The sequence below is a fragment of the Peromyscus maniculatus genome, chromosome 10 (genome assembly GCF_049852395.1).
Source record: "Peromyscus maniculatus bairdii isolate BWxNUB_F1_BW_parent chromosome 10, HU_Pman_BW_mat_3.1, whole genome shotgun sequence".
Lineage (NCBI taxonomy): Eukaryota > Metazoa > Chordata > Mammalia > Rodentia > Cricetidae > Peromyscus > Peromyscus maniculatus.
The window spans coordinates 67,629,117-67,646,979 of NC_134861.1; the positions used below are offsets into that span (position 1 = coordinate 67,629,117).

At 42.1% G+C, this 17,863-nt stretch overlaps 1 protein-coding gene across 2 annotated transcripts in view; it reads right to left on the bottom strand.

The window, feature by feature from the left end:
- The window catches only part of Corin (corin, serine peptidase), a 218,938-nt gene that overhangs the window by 75,750 nt on the left and 125,325 nt on the right, over positions 1-17,863 (bottom strand). For both annotated transcript variants that reach the window (XM_042257503.2, XM_006979681.4), the window contains exon 6: positions 3,003-3,116. In XM_042257503.2, the coding sequence (XP_042113437.1) occupies positions 3,003-3,116 (114 nt within the window). The remainder of the gene's footprint in view (positions 1-3,002; positions 3,117-17,863) is intronic.

Below are 17,863 nucleotides of genomic sequence, written 5' to 3' on the forward strand. Positions count from 1 at the left end.
CAGCTCCAGGTTTGTTTTCATTAATAAGAACTTTTAAGATCCGTGCTACAGCCCATGCTAAGGAAATCCCAGGTTATAGACACAGTCTGCCTTGAATAGCAGAATGAGAAAATTCTTAAGTCTTCCTAATTTTCCAAAAATGCTTTTCTGTTGTGAAACAGATTGTTCCAGGTTGTTGGGAATAATCTCACTCAATAAATCCTTAAGAATAGGTTGATAGACAAGACAAAATTATTTGGGAGAAGGGGTGCGGTAAGCAGTCAGAAGTACTTGTGATGCTGTGATGGCCAGTTAGCACCCAGGGCATGCTGTGATGGCCAGTTAGCACCCAGAGCATGCTGTGATGGCCAGTTAGCACCCAGGGCATGCTGTGATGGCCAGTTAGCACCCAGAGCATGCTGTGATGGCCAGTTAGCACCCAGAGCATGCTGTGATGGCCAGTTAGCACCCAGGGCATGCTGTGATGGTCAGCTACCACCCAGGGCATACTAGAGCAACCAGAGCAAAACATTTTCTTGTCATGTGAGTGATGAGACTACCATGTAATTCATCAAGTCTGAACTTGTATGCATAAGGCCAATGCAAAGTCAACACTTATGACAGAAAACACGCTGCATTTGGAACCTTTCACAACAGACGGCAGGCACATCCATCACTCTGATCACTGGTAGACTTCTTCATTGCCCCAAGCCTCTGCCACATTTGAACAAAAGAAAGGGGTACATAGTCCCTCCTGAACTGACGGTTTAATCAAATCCTCTAGGCAAATGCTTCTGGCAGAGCTTCTGGATAATTTAGCACAAGTAAGTCCTTTCCCTTGCTTTTGTTGCATTTAACAACTCAATCAGCTACACAAACTACCTAACTTGCTTTGTCAAAGAAAACTAGTTCAGCGCAAGGGGACTTCTTAACTTGCCCTCTTGTCTGGCCATCGTCTCCTCTGCCTGCTAGACTATTGAGCTGGGTGTTTTCGTCTGTGTCTCACAGGGGATGTTCAGCCATGCTTCTCTCCTCCTCAGTACCTGGGGTTGTGGTGGCCTTCTGATTTGCACACTGTTACTTCAGACACACATGGTTCTCACCGCAGGGCAGTAACCACAGGAGTATAGGACCATTCACCAAAAGCTTCTGTTGAAATGCTGCACACATTGAATGCTCAAGCATAGAAGGAGGTGACTTCAGATGGTCAGAAATGAAAGCACGCCAGACTTTATGTATGTCTCACTAGGAGTTTTCATAAGGGCATTTGCTAAAGGGATATATTTTCTCAGTGGGCCAGACCACGTCATTCTGACGTATGAGTACAAAGAAAGCTACTGGCCATCTTATTTAATAAACTGTTCCCTGGACATTGCTAGGTACCTTCCAGAATGGTACTACCCTCTCATTCAGTTGGTAACTAGGAAAACTGACTCCCTCAAATTCCATTTAAAAAACTTCCGCAGGAAGCTCTGACTGTATTGACAGAACAATCAGTGCTCAGCACCACAGAGAACAAACGATGAAGCCAGCTCTGGCCCACCACAGGGGTAAAAGCACGCGCTGACCTTGAATTATGCCCCAGTGCTAGCCACAGCAGGAGATAAAAGAGATTCTACTGCATTCCCATAAAATGGACATAATCCAATTGAACCTTTCAGAATTCTCTACCATGGTCATTTTGCACAGTATTTTCTGCTAACATTTCAATAGTCTTCAGTGTAACTACATAACCTACAAAAATGTCTTACATGTTAATCTGTGTGCATAGACTTTCCTGAAAATTCCATGTTATAAAAAAAATCAATGTTTTACTGAAAATAACAGTTTTCAAAATATATGTAGCATAACTTAATTTCTACCAAGTGTTAGAGAATATATAAAATAAATAAATGTACAAATAAATAAGGGTGAGAGTTCACAGGAGAAAAAGTTGGAAGACACATTGACTCAAGCAAAATTGACTTAAACTGCAACATTTCTCAGACCTTTAATATATCAAGATGTGCTAAAACCCTCTAAGAAGGTGACACAGAGCCTATCCTCACCATTTATTTTTTTCACTCAGTCATTTTTTAAAAACTCGAGTACTATGAAACCACACTTTGGTGAACAATGCTCCGATACCACCATATGCAACCTGCCCCAAATTCCACCAAATAAGCATCCTAGCCCTTCCCACAGGGAAAGGGGTTGGCACCCAGTAAACAGAGCAGAGGACTCTCTCAACCAAGGTGGCAGTCTCAACTTCTTACAAAAAGCTGGGGGAGTCTCCCAGGAAGGAAATATAACTCTGCTCCTGCCGACTGCGATTAATCATACATCTATTCAAACTAACTGCTCAGCTCTTCTCTGAGTGTGGAAAGTGTAGTGCAATTCTCAAGGTTAGTGTTTCCCTTCTTCTCAGTAAGTGCAAAACAACCTGAAATCTGAATCTGTATTGGACAAACCGCTGGCTAATTGAGTCAGAATGACCAAATCAATTAAACTGAGCGTATGGGAGGGTGTCTATTGACGAGAGGGTATAAAACCCTCAGCACCACTGACTAGCCCTCCAGTTCAAGTGAAGCAAACGCCAGCAAGAAGCTTAGGATTCGCTAAGCCGTAAATGTTAAGAATCATTAATATCAAAAGTTTCCCTATTTAAAAAAAAAAATCTCCTTTAAACAGTTGACCATTATACTTACAAAGTTTTAAAAACATAAACAAAATGCCTCGCCCAAACAAAATAAACCCCAACCCTCCTCCCAATCATCAGACAACTTTATGGAAAAAAACGTTTCAATCCCTGAGCTGTTCCTTTGGACATCTAGCTGCAGGGGTCCTTATAAACATATGACTTGGAGTGGGGTACAACCCCAGTATGGTGGCTCTGGGGGAGACAAAGCAATGGTCATCTACTCAGGGTAGGGCCCACCCGGCCGTCAGCCTAGGACAGTGCAGTGATTTAGATGCCCGCCCGGCACCCGCAGAGAATCTCGTCCCACCCAGACAAACCCTGGCCCACCCGGTCGGTCACGTACTGCAGTGAGCCTCGTCACTCCAATCATTGCAGTCGTTGTAGCCGTTACACTGCAGTTTCTTAGGGATGCAGACCCCATTCGGGCACAGGAAGCTCTCACCCCCTCCGCAGAGCGCTGGAAAAGAAAGCGGGGCGGGGAGATCAGAATGGATGTCTTTATTCTTTTAAACTTAGGGGAGAGAAATAAAAAAATTGAAAGGAAAAAAAAAAAACTTTCTTAGTGATTTGACGGATTTGCTTCCAGGTTCCTTCCCGATCATTTGTCGCCAATTTTCCTTTGGATTTTGGACCGCTTATGGTAGAAGTACCTGGAAGTTACCCAAACAACGCTTGCTGGAAACAGCCAGGGGACAATTTACCAGCGGGCTTGCACAAGAGTTTTTTGCGTTCGGGGAACAATAGAGTGCGCAGCCCGACCAACTGCACAATTTATGTAGAGAAAATGCCAGATGGGAATGGTTTTTCTTAACAATTGCGAGCAATGTGAAAGTGGAGTGTTATTAACTGAACAAACCACTCTCTCTTAAAATGCTACTGTGCGCAGTACTGAGACAGTTCCAACAAAGACAGATACAGACAATTTACGTGCTCTGGAATATGGGCACAGAGACCCCGCGCCCTGTATTTGAACATATTGGCTTGCCTTAATAAAAAGGCCAGTTAAAACAAGAGCATTTGTTTGGGCACAAGGATTGTGACGAGGCATTAATACTATTTTCCTTTTTTTTCTCCTGACAGTCAACAGTTAGTTACATTTAGTTATTTTTTTCTCTTATTATTATGATTTATTCTTCTTTTTTAAAGTTCAACAACTATTTGACTACTTGAAAATTACAATATACAACAAATTTCAGATAGAAAGACAGAAATACTATCAAGAAAGGTAATATTTCTAATAATACTACCTGTATTAATAAAAAGGTAAATCAGTTCAACAAAACAGATACAAATAAACTTCCATGTGTCCTTATGTGCAAGGGGCACCCTTTAAACCATAGAACTGTGGACTCAACCATCTTATTTCTTGGACTGCATGCCAAGGAAATCAGTATTAACACAGACAAGTTTTACTTTAGGACTATTCATCTTGTCTTTGTCTGTGACTAGGTACTTCTATAATAGGAAGGGACTGCCTGAATAAATGTGGTAACTCCATAGTAAAGAATACTGTAATTGTCACTGAAAAAGCACAGCATGGAAAATACTCAAGATCCTGGGGAGAAGTTCAAGGTACTTCAAATGAAAAAAAAAAAAATTGGTTCTAAAAAGCATGTTATAATTTGTCACAGAGCAAGATCAACTACTGTAATTACCCCTAGTAAGAAGGCTAAGGGCAATTTTTATTTTGTTACCTTGCTTTATTCTGAATTTTACAAATACAGTGATTGTGTGTGGTTCTCTAGTCAGGGAAAATGCTATATGTTGGGAGAGGGGATGTGCCAGTTTTAGACTAATAGAAAATAAAATCAACACTCCCTCCCTTTGCCAAAGCTCCTGTGCATCCTAGTCACAGGGATGGTTGCCTGGTCATGGCCTCCTGTACTGCATATTCCTTGATTATGTGACCCTTGTGCACTTAATAACAGGAACTGTGAACTGGGGAACTCTTTGATTCGGAAATGGAAATGCAGAAAAGCACAGAGTGAGAGCTTCAGGTGCGGAGTCCTGTCCACCACAGTTCCCACAAGTTCAGGGGCTGGCACTCAGAAGGTTCTAAATTAATATTTGATGGGGAAAGCCACATAAATCTCCAATGGGACCATATATCATCACATAGCCGAAAAGAATAAAAAATTATGCTACATCAATGGGTTTTCCCCCCCAAAGATCTCAAGAAAACAAGTATTTTGACTGGCTGAAAATGAAGTCCTAGCTGATTTGATAATTTTGCAATATCAATAATAAAAACATGATTTTCATTGCCTCTTATAATTTCAGAATCAATCAAATCAATCACATCTATGGATCTCAGCTGCCAAAGTACTCAACATGTCTAATGTGTACAGTGTTCTTGCCTGAACACCTATAACTACAATATAGACTCCTAATAGACACACAAAAAACCAGACATAAAAATGAAACAATACATTAGGAATTCACTAGTTGGTCTATGCAATATCCTCCCTCCGGAATGAAGAGAAAATTGTAAAGGGGTGTGTATCCGACTGTGAGATTGGTTCTCTGCCGTATAAACCACAGAGCATAAAAGGCCACGTGTGCTTCTCAGTAGCTGCCTCAGTGACATTCCTCACCTATGGCTCTGATGAGTCCTCAGGAAATGGAGCTGGAAGTTCAACATGAACTAGTGCCCTAGAGTGTATCTCAGGATCTCATGTGATCATGACTTGAGTGAGTCATTTCTTGTATGTGGCCACCTTGAATCAAATTTGAAGGCCAGCCCTGCTGGTGCTGCCTTGTCACTGCCCTCTCTTGTCTTGGCTGATTCAGCAAAAGGTGACTTCTAGGCAGCACCACATTTGAAGGGGGTGGGGAAATCTTCCTGGTTTTAAGACACTGAAAACTGTATCCTTATTCTTGTTCTTTCTTTGAAAATTTGTACTTAAGTTGGTCTCAAAAAGACAAATAGTGCACATTTTCTCTCATTTGTGTTTTATACAATTTATATTAATGCATAAAGTAATGCATGTATCTCTGATCGGAAAACAAAGGTCAAATTGTCTAGGGAACAAAAGTGACTTACAGGATGGGGAGGGTAGAGGAGATGGAAGGAGGGAGCAGGAAGGAGTACACACGATGTACATTGCATACCTGTATAAACATGTCCTTATGAAATACAGTATCATGTACAATGAACACACAGAGATAATAAAAAAGGAAGTTCAAAGTCCTGTTATCAGCATCACTTTTTAAAATTTAAAGTATAAAGAATATTTTCTCTTTGATTCTTGTATGTAGAATTTGTAATTTTTCTCGCATAAGCTTTTCCACTTACAAAAGATTATGGACACTGAATTTTAGAAAAAATTCAAGGCAGGCATTCTCATTTTGATATCCTGGAAGACATGGTACTTTACAAATGGAAGAACCAGAGCACTAAGAGGTTAAGATAGCCGTGGCCCAAAGCCACCCTGCTGGTAAGAGGTGACAATCAGCCCATAATCTTGATGCACACACCACAGCCCATCCCCCACACCCCACTCACTGCCCTGTTCTAGAGACCATAGTGCTATCAACTCCCTCCAATTCCAGGGCACTGGGTCTGAGCCAAAGTTCAAATTGTCTTTATTTTTCTCTGTAAACAAAAGACAGATGTCTGCTCTCCAGGTGAATCAGATCCAGATGAAATGACATTCCACTAGATTTTTGGAAGCCATCCGAAGAGAGCACTTATCAAGTTTCTGCAGAGTTTTGGCCATAAATCTCACTGTCTTCTACCAATTGTCCTCCCACAGCGTTTGAGTTAGCACTTGGATGATAAAGAGAAATCCCCGAAGAGAAGCCACGCTGTGTCATCTGGACACCACCTACTGCTTCGTCTGCAATTCTACAAGGAATGTGCTGGACTTCAAATCAGGAGCAGACAGATCAATGGAAGATTCCCTAATTAACTGAGAAAGTATCTACAGAATGTGTCCCTAGTCTAATCCCTATAGATCCTGCAGTGAAAAAAGCAAAGACCCCCCCTTAATCAAGTATGCATGCTACTGATCATCATCTATTGAAACCGTCTCACCTCCAATGCTAAATTCCTTTTATACTTGGGACAATTAATACCACTACAAGAACAGCAGTGTTCAGTTACATTCCCTGAGATGCTACTTTCCATGTCCAGGTAGGATAGGGTGGATGATGAACTACCTGGGCTTTTGGCTGCCATGGCCTCGGGAGAGTGTGCACCCGTGTGCATGGCTGACCTTCCTCAGTATTCTAGTCTGTGATAACAAGCTTCTGAAATAACAGTTTGCAAACCGAAATTACCTTGGAAGTTTCGTCAACTGCTTCCAGCCTTCCTTGCTTCTCTCTGTGTTTCGGGACAGTATTTATATTGGCAAACGCTCTTTCACTCCAGTGATCAGCTTACAGTCTCGGAAATTCACCACCAATTACTGACTGAGGGAGCCCCATCAGCCCTCCCTGTGAGCTTACTCAAAGCCCAAAGCTCAGCTTCAATTCCACCTCTAGAGAGAACGCTAACCTGGAACAGCCCATTCCAATGGGCTCTACACAGAGTAAGAGCCTGTCATAGCTGCATTCTACATCCGGCTTGAAAGACTTGCTGCAAACCTCTCCCACCCTTTACTTCCAAAGGCTACTTGAGGACTTGAAGTAGAGCCAGGATAACCTGCCAGGGGCTGATCCAAGCCCTCCTGGGGAGAGTGCTGTATCTTTATGAGGAAAAGACAGACCTCAACTTGGGGAAGAAGAAGGGAAGAGAAAGTCCAAGGTCTGATCAAATCACCAAATTACTTGGCCTCTGCCTGCCCTCCAAGGAGGGTGAGTCATAATAGCTGAGCCTTTCATTTGGTGAATGTTAAAGCATTATGGGTGGAAATGGAAGTCAAAGGCTCTGGGTATGGAAGGAGTGAGAATCCCCGAGGGGAAAGAAGGACATCGCAGTGCTGGACACTGCTAAGGAAGAAAGACCCTGCACAGCTGAGCACCCATCTTTGAATGGAGACTAACTCCAGATCTGCAATGCAGAGGTTAGTTGAGCCCCTGATGAGAGCTTCAACAAAGTACCTGGGGGAAAGCCAGAAAGGGGTGTGTCAGGAGGAGAAGGAGCAAAAGCCAGAAAGGGGTGTCTCAGCAGAAGAAGGAGCCGGCGTTGAGCAGCTGAGAAAGGACAACATTGCTGCAGAAGAAAGCAATTAAATGTGATGGTCGATGGGCACAAAAGCAGAGTTTTCAAATTAAGTATGTTAATGCCTTTGAATGAGTGTTTTCTGTAGAAAAAGCAGGAAACACACTAAGTAAAGCCCATAGGTCAAGTAAATAATGGCCACTCACTGAGATAGAGAGGAGGAATGCATATATAATCTAACAGTGGAGACTGCAGCTTTCCATCCCATTACAAAAATGAGGATTCCTCAGATATCACAGTCTACTAAGCTAAGAAATCCTTCTCAGTATCTTCTTAGACATCACTTTTTTCTTTTTTATTAAATTTTTTTTTATTTTGTTTTAGGGTTTGTTTTGAGACTGGGTCTCGGGATAGAGACCAGGTTGGCTGAGAGCTCTGGATCTCACTGGCCGTGCCTGGAGTGTAGTTGGTTACATGCTTGCAGCACAAGCCTCAAATACAGAATCCTTTAACACAATGCTCTGTGCCCATCACTTCCAATAATGCTGATAACCAGGACCATCAAAGCACAGACCGCTGAAAGCCAAGTTAACCCAGAGAGCTACAAAAACCCCATCTTGTTACAACTCACACAATTTACATTACAAAGTAGTCCAATTATTGTCCCTGGCTCCTTTCTAGAATATATCTTTCTTGAGGGAAGGTGATTGGTCAGTTTTCTTACTGCTGTGTCCCGAGTCTTGGATGGAACTGTCACATGGTAGGAAGAAATTAGATTATTTATCAAGTAATAAATGAAGCCCAGGAACATGAGGTGCCTAGAAAATAGAACTAAATGATGGTTATGGTTCTTCAGCCCTCTATATTTAAGAGTAATGAATATCTTATGATGTTCTTTTCACTGATAGATTAATAAGTGGACAAAATATTAAAATTTCTCTGAGTGCCATTGGGATATTAGTCAAGCCTGCAGACAAGACCTGCTTCTCAGTACCAGTACCTCTAATAACAGGAAGGGAAAGGATATTCTCCTTAAAATAGCCTTCTCCTCTAGCCTGTGACATGTGTCTGATGCCCTATTCCCACATCTACACCCACTTCTTGGGTTATATTTCTGAAAATGTCTATGATATGTAGGAAAGGGACTTGGGAGTTCTGTCATAGAGCACAGGGTGTGCCTGGATTGTCCACTTATAAAGGCAAAGTTCCTCTGAGAAAAGATTTTGCTACCCAAAATAGAGCTTAAAACTCCCTTCTGAAGATTGTAAGTGTTCAATTCAAACTTATAAGAACACAGTTCATTCTTTTTTTGGTTATTAATAGGTATAATTTCTACCATACACCTTCATCTTTTCATTATATTTAATGTATATACTTTTCAAGTTCATTATACTTGAACTTGAAAAGAAGAGATGAGTAACTTCCATGAGGGAGAAGATTCTGGAAAGGATTGGACCTTCCCTCTTACTTTCCATATCACTTCCTCTTTCCCAGGAGTAAGAAGAACATAGACTGACGCCGGGAATCACAAGTTCCCAAAGTGGCTCCGAGTGGCTGGAAGACGCAGTGGGTAGAGGTGTAACTCTGTCACACATGGGTATGAGAAATGCCATATCTAGGCCAGCAAGATGACTCAGCACGTCAAGGCCCTTGCTGCCTAGCCTGACAACTGTGTTTGCTCCCTGGGACCCACATGGTGGAAAACCACATGGAGAGAACCAACTCCAGCAAGGTGTTCCCAGACCTCCCCAACAGCTGCACTAACATGTCTCCTCAAATAAGTACATATTTTTTTTAAAAAAAAAAAAAAGTTTAAATAAGGAAATGCCACAACCATTTCTTCACCAAAATCACATTGCTTCCAGCTTCGCACTAAATGGTGATGGGAAATATCCAGATATGTTCTACAGGGACCTTTCCTGCAACATAGGACAGGGCCATGGTGCAAGATCCATGGGGTTCGCTTGTTACCTGAAGAACTAAGGAAAGACCCAGAGCTTTCAGTCCCTCTAAGAATTGCTGATGGAGTTGTAGTCACCCAGCTCTCAGGCCCGTGTCAGGTAGTACATTCCACCATGTCTCTGCCAATGGTCCCCAGTGGCCTGTTTCTAGATATCCCACACAGTCATTCCCTTCTGAGATCCTGCTTCTTCATCCAAACAAAGGAGGGACATGCCAGATCCCAGGGAGCAGCTTCCACGTGCTCCTGATTGCTCCCCCCACCAATCATTGCAAACATTTCTCTTCACACCAGCCATGCTGACTGGGCCTGCACAGTCTCCACATCTCTTTCCCGCCTCTCAACCTCATCTCCCTTTCCTAAGGTCACAGAGGTGAGAACACACATCATTTCCAGTTCTCAGTGAATGGATTCATGATATAGTTTTCGTTCTTCCTCAAAGAGCAAAATTCCCAATAAGCAACCTTCGGACTTACAGCGTTGTTCAAAAGTAGCACACGATAGGGGACCAATTACAGATTCTTTTAGATGGCTCTTAACTTATGTATTCTAGAAGGAGAAATGTGATGGTGGCTTCTTTTATGCTCCATGGTGTCTCCGCTACTGCAAACACTCCGTGAAACCAAGTCCTTCACCACAGCATACACAGCTCTTTAATTTAATACCCATCGGTGCTTTTTTATACATCTTTCCTTTAGTAAGAAACCATCTCTGTCAAACAAATGTTCAAAGAAAATCCAAAACAACTCTCCAGATTTAAATGTCTTCATGCCAGACTTACTCCTGGACTTAACCCCACCCCTACCCCCACCTCCGCTATGAAATAAAGCTGGGCTTTGGGTCTGTGGGGACTTCACCATATGGCTCTCAGCTTTAATTCCTCAAAACAAGAGCTAAGTGTAGGTATTGCCTGTCTGACAGCAGCATGATGAAAGATCTATCATTCTATAGAGAAATTAGTCATCGTAAAGTTATCTAAAAGTGATCATGAAGAAACAAAACCTTCATGTGTAACTGGAAAGAGAATATAAGTAGAATTTTGAAAGCAGCCCCATGCCACCATTCAGTTTCTCAAGAAGAATCATGGTATGAGATAGACACGGTCTTGTCTAGTAAATCTTTAAATATAATTAGACCGCGTAGAAGGTAAAGAAAAAAATAGAGTAGAAATCTGGAAGTCAAGCTGACTGACCAGAGACCGACAGAAACCGAGGCCAGGCAGAAGTACAAGGATGCTTTCTATAAAGAAATCTGTGCTCAATTCAGTATTGAAGAGAAGAAAGAAGCAATGATGGGATGAAGGAGAAAGGAACAGGGGACAGAGGGAACAGGGAGGGAGAAAGGATCAAGGACTCTCCCGAACCAGGATTATATTATGAAAATGACACTCCGGTATACTCCTGAAATATTAGTCCTCAAATAGGACTATACAACATTTTTTTTCAAAACTCATTGGCAAATAGAATGTTTGCAATGATACTTGAAGGTTCTGAAAAAACACAGAAATTCAAAAAACGTCTATTGATAGTCTATCCGCTCAGTAAGCCAGGCAGGTATTTCTAAATTCAAAGATAATTACTTACTTAGTTTTGAGAGATTAAAAACCTTTATCTACCCACTTTCTGAATTTGCTCTAGAAAATAAATGCTGAACTTAAAAAAAAAGATTTTTCAGACCATTGACATAGTTTTGAGATTTTTCTTGAGACAAGGCCATGTCCAGTGACATTCCTCAACCATTCACTGTGACTGTGATGCAATCACCATGTGACAGTATACAAACTACCTTTGGCAAAATCCAGATAAATGGAGCACAGTTTTATACAAGTCTAGTGAATACATATAAAGGTATATGGACTAAAGGAAATATGCATAGTGTGGAAAGAATATCCCAGCCTCACGCTTGCACGTGGGCCTGGACTGAGAACCGAAACAGGACAGTTATTGTACAAAGAGGCGGCCCCTTGGTCTCCTTCTCCCACACATGCCTGCTGGGTACTTCCCACAAGAGGTGAAGCAGGACATGATCCTTACCAGGACCATGCTTTTGGACTTTCAAGCCTCCAGAGTGATGACCCAAAATAAACTTCTTAAGGACCAAGTCTTAGGGACCTTGTTAGAGCAATACAAAGTGGACTAAGTTGATACATGAGAACATTTAGGTGGGTTGGGTCATAGAAATCAGACAGATTTCTTTTTATCTATCAAGACTCTATAGGTTTCACCATAACCAAACTGAAAATTTAATAACCATTCCTTTTTAGTTCATTTTTATGGACTATTAAAAACTAAAATATATTGCTTATGATTCTATAATATTATGTTGCCCACTAAACAGGAATAGAACAAGCATGCATTTATAATTTTTTTATGAAGAGAATTTTGAAAACTATCTTTCAAAGACAGATCACATGTCTATAAATTTGTAATGAATCTTACGAACATTCAACTATACTTCTTCCCAATCACTTCCTATTGTTGTTGTGATGTAGACTATTCCAAAGTAGTACCACCCTTCAGATGGTCAGGGCACAGGGACCTTATCCACCCTCCAGAGGTGACAGGCAATATCTGGAAATCAGTTCTGCAGCTCTGTGTCAGAGTTCGGCCTGCAATCTCTGCTGTCCTCGTCCCTGCCCCTAACCACACACAGCACTACCTCATTCCGTGGAGCAGCCCATGGTGACAGCACACAGTTGTAGCTAGAGTTTTCCTGCCTTGCTCACAGTCAGGACAAATCTCTGTCACCCGCCAGTCCCACAGACGCTCAGACCCAACCAAGTAAACACAGAGACTTATATTGCTTACAAACTGTATGGCCGTAGCAAGCTTCTTGCTAACTGTTCTTATATCTTAAATAAGTCCATTTCTATAAATCTTTACCTTGCCACGTGGCTCGTGGCTTACCGAAGTCTTTACATGCTGCTTGTCATGGCAGTGGCTGGCAATCTCTCTTCCCACCTTCCTGTTCCCTCAATTATCCTCTCTGTTAGTCCTGCCTATACTTCCTGCCTGGCCACTGGCCAATCAGTGTTTTATCTATTGACCAATCAGAGCAATTTGACATACAGACCATCCCACAACACTTCCCCTTTTCTTTTTTTTTTTTAAAAAAAGAGGAAGGTTTTAACTTTTATACATCTCCAAAGCCAGCTTGGTATATTTGGGAATTTGGGTGTAGCTTCTCTTACTACTTCCTGCTGGAGGGGGGCGGAGAGCACTGTATCTTATAGGGACACAAAGAAAATTTTAGGATTATGGAGTAGTCCGTGAGGGTGTATCGTCTGAGCCAGTTGCCTTGAAACAGTTCTGGATGTTGGATCATCTGGACCTTGGTGTCATCAGAGACTTTTCAGGGGGTCTTGGCTGGTCAAACCTGATGTATCTTAATCTGGAACAAATCCAGAGCCTCTGGCTTTCTGTGGGAACAAAAGCAGAGCCTCCTTTCCAAAGCAACATATCCTTACATCCAAATTTTGAAATCAAGGTACCTTTAAAATATGCATTTTGGCATGATTCAACAGCTTTTGCAATCAAATGTTTTTCTTCAGTTACGAATATCAAAGAGAACATAATCCAGATTCTCTGTGTGGTAGCCATCTTTATGTGGCTTATTTTTTATATTACCTTGAGCCTGTTGCTTTAAACTGCAGCATTTTAAGACTGAACCGGCACTGTGGCTGCTGGCTCTGCCCACTTCAGCTTCCCAACATGGCAGTGGTATGTTTTCTGACAGCTGTGGGAGCCATCAACTCTCAGAAATAGTGGGTCTATGCTTCTATCAAAGCAGCATGTAGCCCAGAAGCCTCTTTTTGTTTTGTACTACCAAAGGCTAAATCCATCATGCAGCTTAATGTGCCACTTGCAGAGGCCTCATTCCTGCCAAACTGCAGGTCGAGCGCATGGCAGGAACCCACCATGTAGTAGCTCAAACACGCAGGCTGCCACTAGCTTGAAAGAGACAACTAGGAACTGTTTTTAGCTCCATTTTAGAATCTTTTTACTCATGTTTTAGGTGGAAACTCTTGCCAACACATTGGGCGCCATTTGTAGAAGTAACCATCTTATTAAATAAGAAACACAGAGCCAATGCAAAGATGAAAGCCCAAGAGGTCAGAGCTAAGAGCCTTACCCTTCACTGCTGCAGCTATCCTCTTCAGCCAAGAGACCTATTTCCTGTGTGTTTGTCTTTATATAGACTTTCTGTTCTGCCTTCTCATTGTAAACCCAACCACATGCCTCATCCCTGCCTGTCTATACAGACCTCCAGGTCTTCTATGGTTGGTATTGAGATTAAAGGCATGTGTCTCCAATGCTGGCTGTACCCTTGAACACACAGAAATCTACCTAGCTCTACCTACCAAGTGCTGGGATTAAAGGCGTGCACCACTACCGCCCAGCTTTTGCTATGGCTCTAATAGCTCTGACCCCCGGGCAACTTTATTTATTAACATACAAATCACATTTTAGTACAAATAAAGTATCACCATGCATGGTGGCTGCAGCAAGGAAGCCTTGGGAAAGCCTGCCTATTTCTAGCAGTCTGGCTGCTCCTGTGTGAGCCACCCCTCAAGTAGTCAAGAAATCTCACTCCTGAACACTCTTATATTTAAAAGAATAAAAAGTTGATGATGAAAGACTAGTTCCTAAAACTCACCCTAGTATCCAGCTTGAATTTTGTGGGGGGAGGGGGGGCAGGTGGAACTTCAGACCCCCCCCCAAAAAAAACTATTTGCAATGCTTTTAGTATATCAAAACAGTGATCTTGGAGAAAAAGTACAGCTGTGGATTTACATTAAAGTATCTGTATTGCTTTTAGAAAACTACTTCACACTTCTGAGCTTTCATTTTTTTTTTTTTAGCTGAATTCTATCTATTTGAGATTCTCTTTGGTTGTGAGCCTAGCCTTTAACGGCTGAGCCATCTCTCCAGCCCGAGATTGTCTTTGAATAATGTGATCTATATTGGTAACAATGGTACCTGTTGTCAAATGGGCAAAGCCCAATGTGTTCTGTTCACTAGGGTCAGGAAGTGTGTGATTGTCTTTTGAAAGAACCAGACATGCTAGATGCTCAGAGGGTTGACCTGCACATCACTAAAACTCCCAGCCTCGAACTCATGGATATATCACTTCCTACCTACACAGAGGATAGGGCAGATGGTTTTTTTGTAATAACTAAGCTACAATTAATTACTTCTAAGACGCTGTCTCTGAGAAGATGAACATACACAAGAACCAATACAACAGCATCTCAAAAAGATTTGCCAATGATTTCTTGGCTCATAGGCAGAGAAGGAAGTCAATCGTTTCAGTGAAATGGATCAGTGCTATCAAATCGTTTGTCCCATGAAATGATTTACCTATGAGAGGAAGAGGGAGGGGCCTGCATTTTTCTTCTGGGATTCCTCTGTTTCTGCTACTTCGAGGCCTTGACAGAGCAACAGAGAACCACTCCCAGCATCCCTAGTTATGAAAGTCTACAACAAAGTCACACAGACTAAATATAATGGGGAGGTGGGAGGTGTGAACCATTCTTATAAGGAAACACAAGTGCAATTTAATTAACTTGCATTCCAGAGTCACTGCTACCAATTCAAATATATTGGAAGACTAAGGACTCAGTACCCAAGGGCACAGGGGTGGGAGAAAGTCTACTCTTCCCACATCTTCACGGGACTCCTGTGTTCTTTTGTATCAGTAAAGACAAATTAGATCCAGTCCAGTCTGCGGTGGGCAGTATGCATGGATCCAATCAGAGGAACAGGAAAGGCAGAGGGCACAAGAAGTGAAGGTTTCGGAGAGGAAGCAGTCTCAAGAAAGACACTTGAGGTTGAAAACCACCTGCTGTTCAGACAGCTGCTGAGTCAAGTGGAGAGCACTGGCTTCATCCCCTGAAAGGGGAAAAGAACCTGGCCAGTCCAAGGCTGCTTCCCTCGATGCTGATGCTGCCATTTGGTATTTCCTCTGCAAACACTGCCAGTCCCAAATGATTTGCTTAGTCCTGAGACCTTTAGGACAAGGGCCCTGGTCAAAGTCAGGTAATTTGGGGATAGTGAGTGGAATAGTGGGAATCAGTTTACTTAGAAAGGGTATTTTTGCCCATTTCCCCAAAGGAAACACACAGTTTCTTAGCCATATTACAAAATGGGAGCCAGATCCAAAGGCCCTGGGATGGTCACACAGGGAAGAAGTTGGCGGAAGGTCTCATCATGAGAGAGAGGATGTGCAAAGTCAGTGAGTGTCCACGGGGATACAGCTTTTCCAAAGTGTGATTACAGCTTGACTTGTAGTTCAAGTGTGCCTGAAATCACAAAAGCTTGCCTCTGCCAGTACTGATGCTAGAGGGGCATCCCACACAACTCATGCACATACCCATGTCCTTTGCATGTTTTTTTCCCCTGTGGGCTTTTCCTTACTGATTTATCAGAACTTTTCATATTGCCATGGTTTGCTCCCGTCAATCACTTATTTGCCTTTTAAATTTATGTACCCTTGGACTATAAAAATGCTTGATGGTCAATGTGTGAAGTAAAATATGCCACCTGTATGAGTTATGTCTCCATAATTCACACCACTATGAGTGCAGTGGCTTTTGTCTGTCCCCTTCCCAGCTGTAGCTACAGGAGCTGGGAGAGAGCTGGATGCACCTCATGAACTAAATAAACTTGGCATCCAACTCGGAGTCTTTTAGAGCAAATAGAAAATACCCTGGCCAAAATTCAGGGCTATATTTTGGCCAAGGTACACAAAAAAATAGTCCACAGAGATAAAGAAATCATGAGACATTCCCTAACTGTCAAAACTGAATTTGACAAGGCCATGGGAGAAATCCACAGAATGACTGGCTAATTGATTTTTCTTAGAGTAGTTATCTTCCCATACCACTAACACAGCCCAAACACAAAGTATGTGGGCTGACCTGGATTTCATGGAATAGAATCCAAGATCTCTGATACAGATGCTTTCCAGATTTAGGTTTCAGAAAAATGTCAAAGGCAGTTGGTAAGTTAGAGCCATCTCATAGCTCATCAAGAACCACCAGAGGGCGAGCATACCCTAAATTGTGGAAGACACACCCAGAAGGTACCCCAGGGTGTGATGGAATTCAAAAATAATTGCATTGTGTTTTCAGTGTTTGTTTTAAACAAAACTGCATTTCTCTAAAAGGCCACTTTGCATTTTATATAATAGCACAAAAATATGAGCTGTGGAGACTCCTGTGACTGCAGAACATTAGTTTATTTTTTTAAGCTTATATTTCAGAGTTGACATTTGTCATAATAAGAAATAACCTCAGGAACCAAGGAGGTTTTTTTTTTTTTTCAGCCAATTTTGTTTCAAGTGGGCTTTTTTTTTTTTATATTTTTGCCATTGTAACTCGAGTATAATGTGATTTTTGTGGACTGGAAATGGAGTTTTCAGTGGGGGCTCTCATTAAAAGACAATCTCATTATGGATGCCTTTTAGACTTTCCATGTCATCCAGATATAAATGAAACTCTTCACAGCTGTAGGAAAGTTCTGGAATCACTGGTATCCTAAGCTCAAAACTGCTCTAAGAACTTAAGAAAATTTCCAATTTCTCTCAGCAACTACACTCCAAAAGGAAAATTTGACAGCCAAACCAGTTTACAAACAGACAGGAAAGGAGGCTATAAATGCCTCGTAAAATTTGGCTTGATTCAGAGGATTCCTGGGAGGTCTCCCTTCTAAAACATTTCCCAGCTGAAAATGTTCATGTTGGATTCTATTTATTGCAAAGAAGTCCAAGGTCCTCAATTAAAAGGCAGTTTCTGAGGATTCCTCATTCAGCTGATCATCCAGGGTTTCTTTGTCAATGGCGTCGCCCAGAAAGTAACAAAAACTGTCTTGGCAACCAGCAACTGGTCATACATATGGCTGGCTGTGTTCGTGGGCTCCATGTCTATGGATTTGCCTAGCTGAGGATCAAAAATGTGGTTAGGTCTGTAATGGTTGCATCAGAATGGGAGAAACAGACAGACAGACAGACGCAAGCACACATGCACAAGCACATGCACATGGTTGAACCTCTGTGGACCTTTGGCTATCGCCCTCGCTCAGCCTTGATGCAGCCAGAGGGAGCTTGGTTCTGCCTCTGCTTGGTAATGCCATGCTTTGAG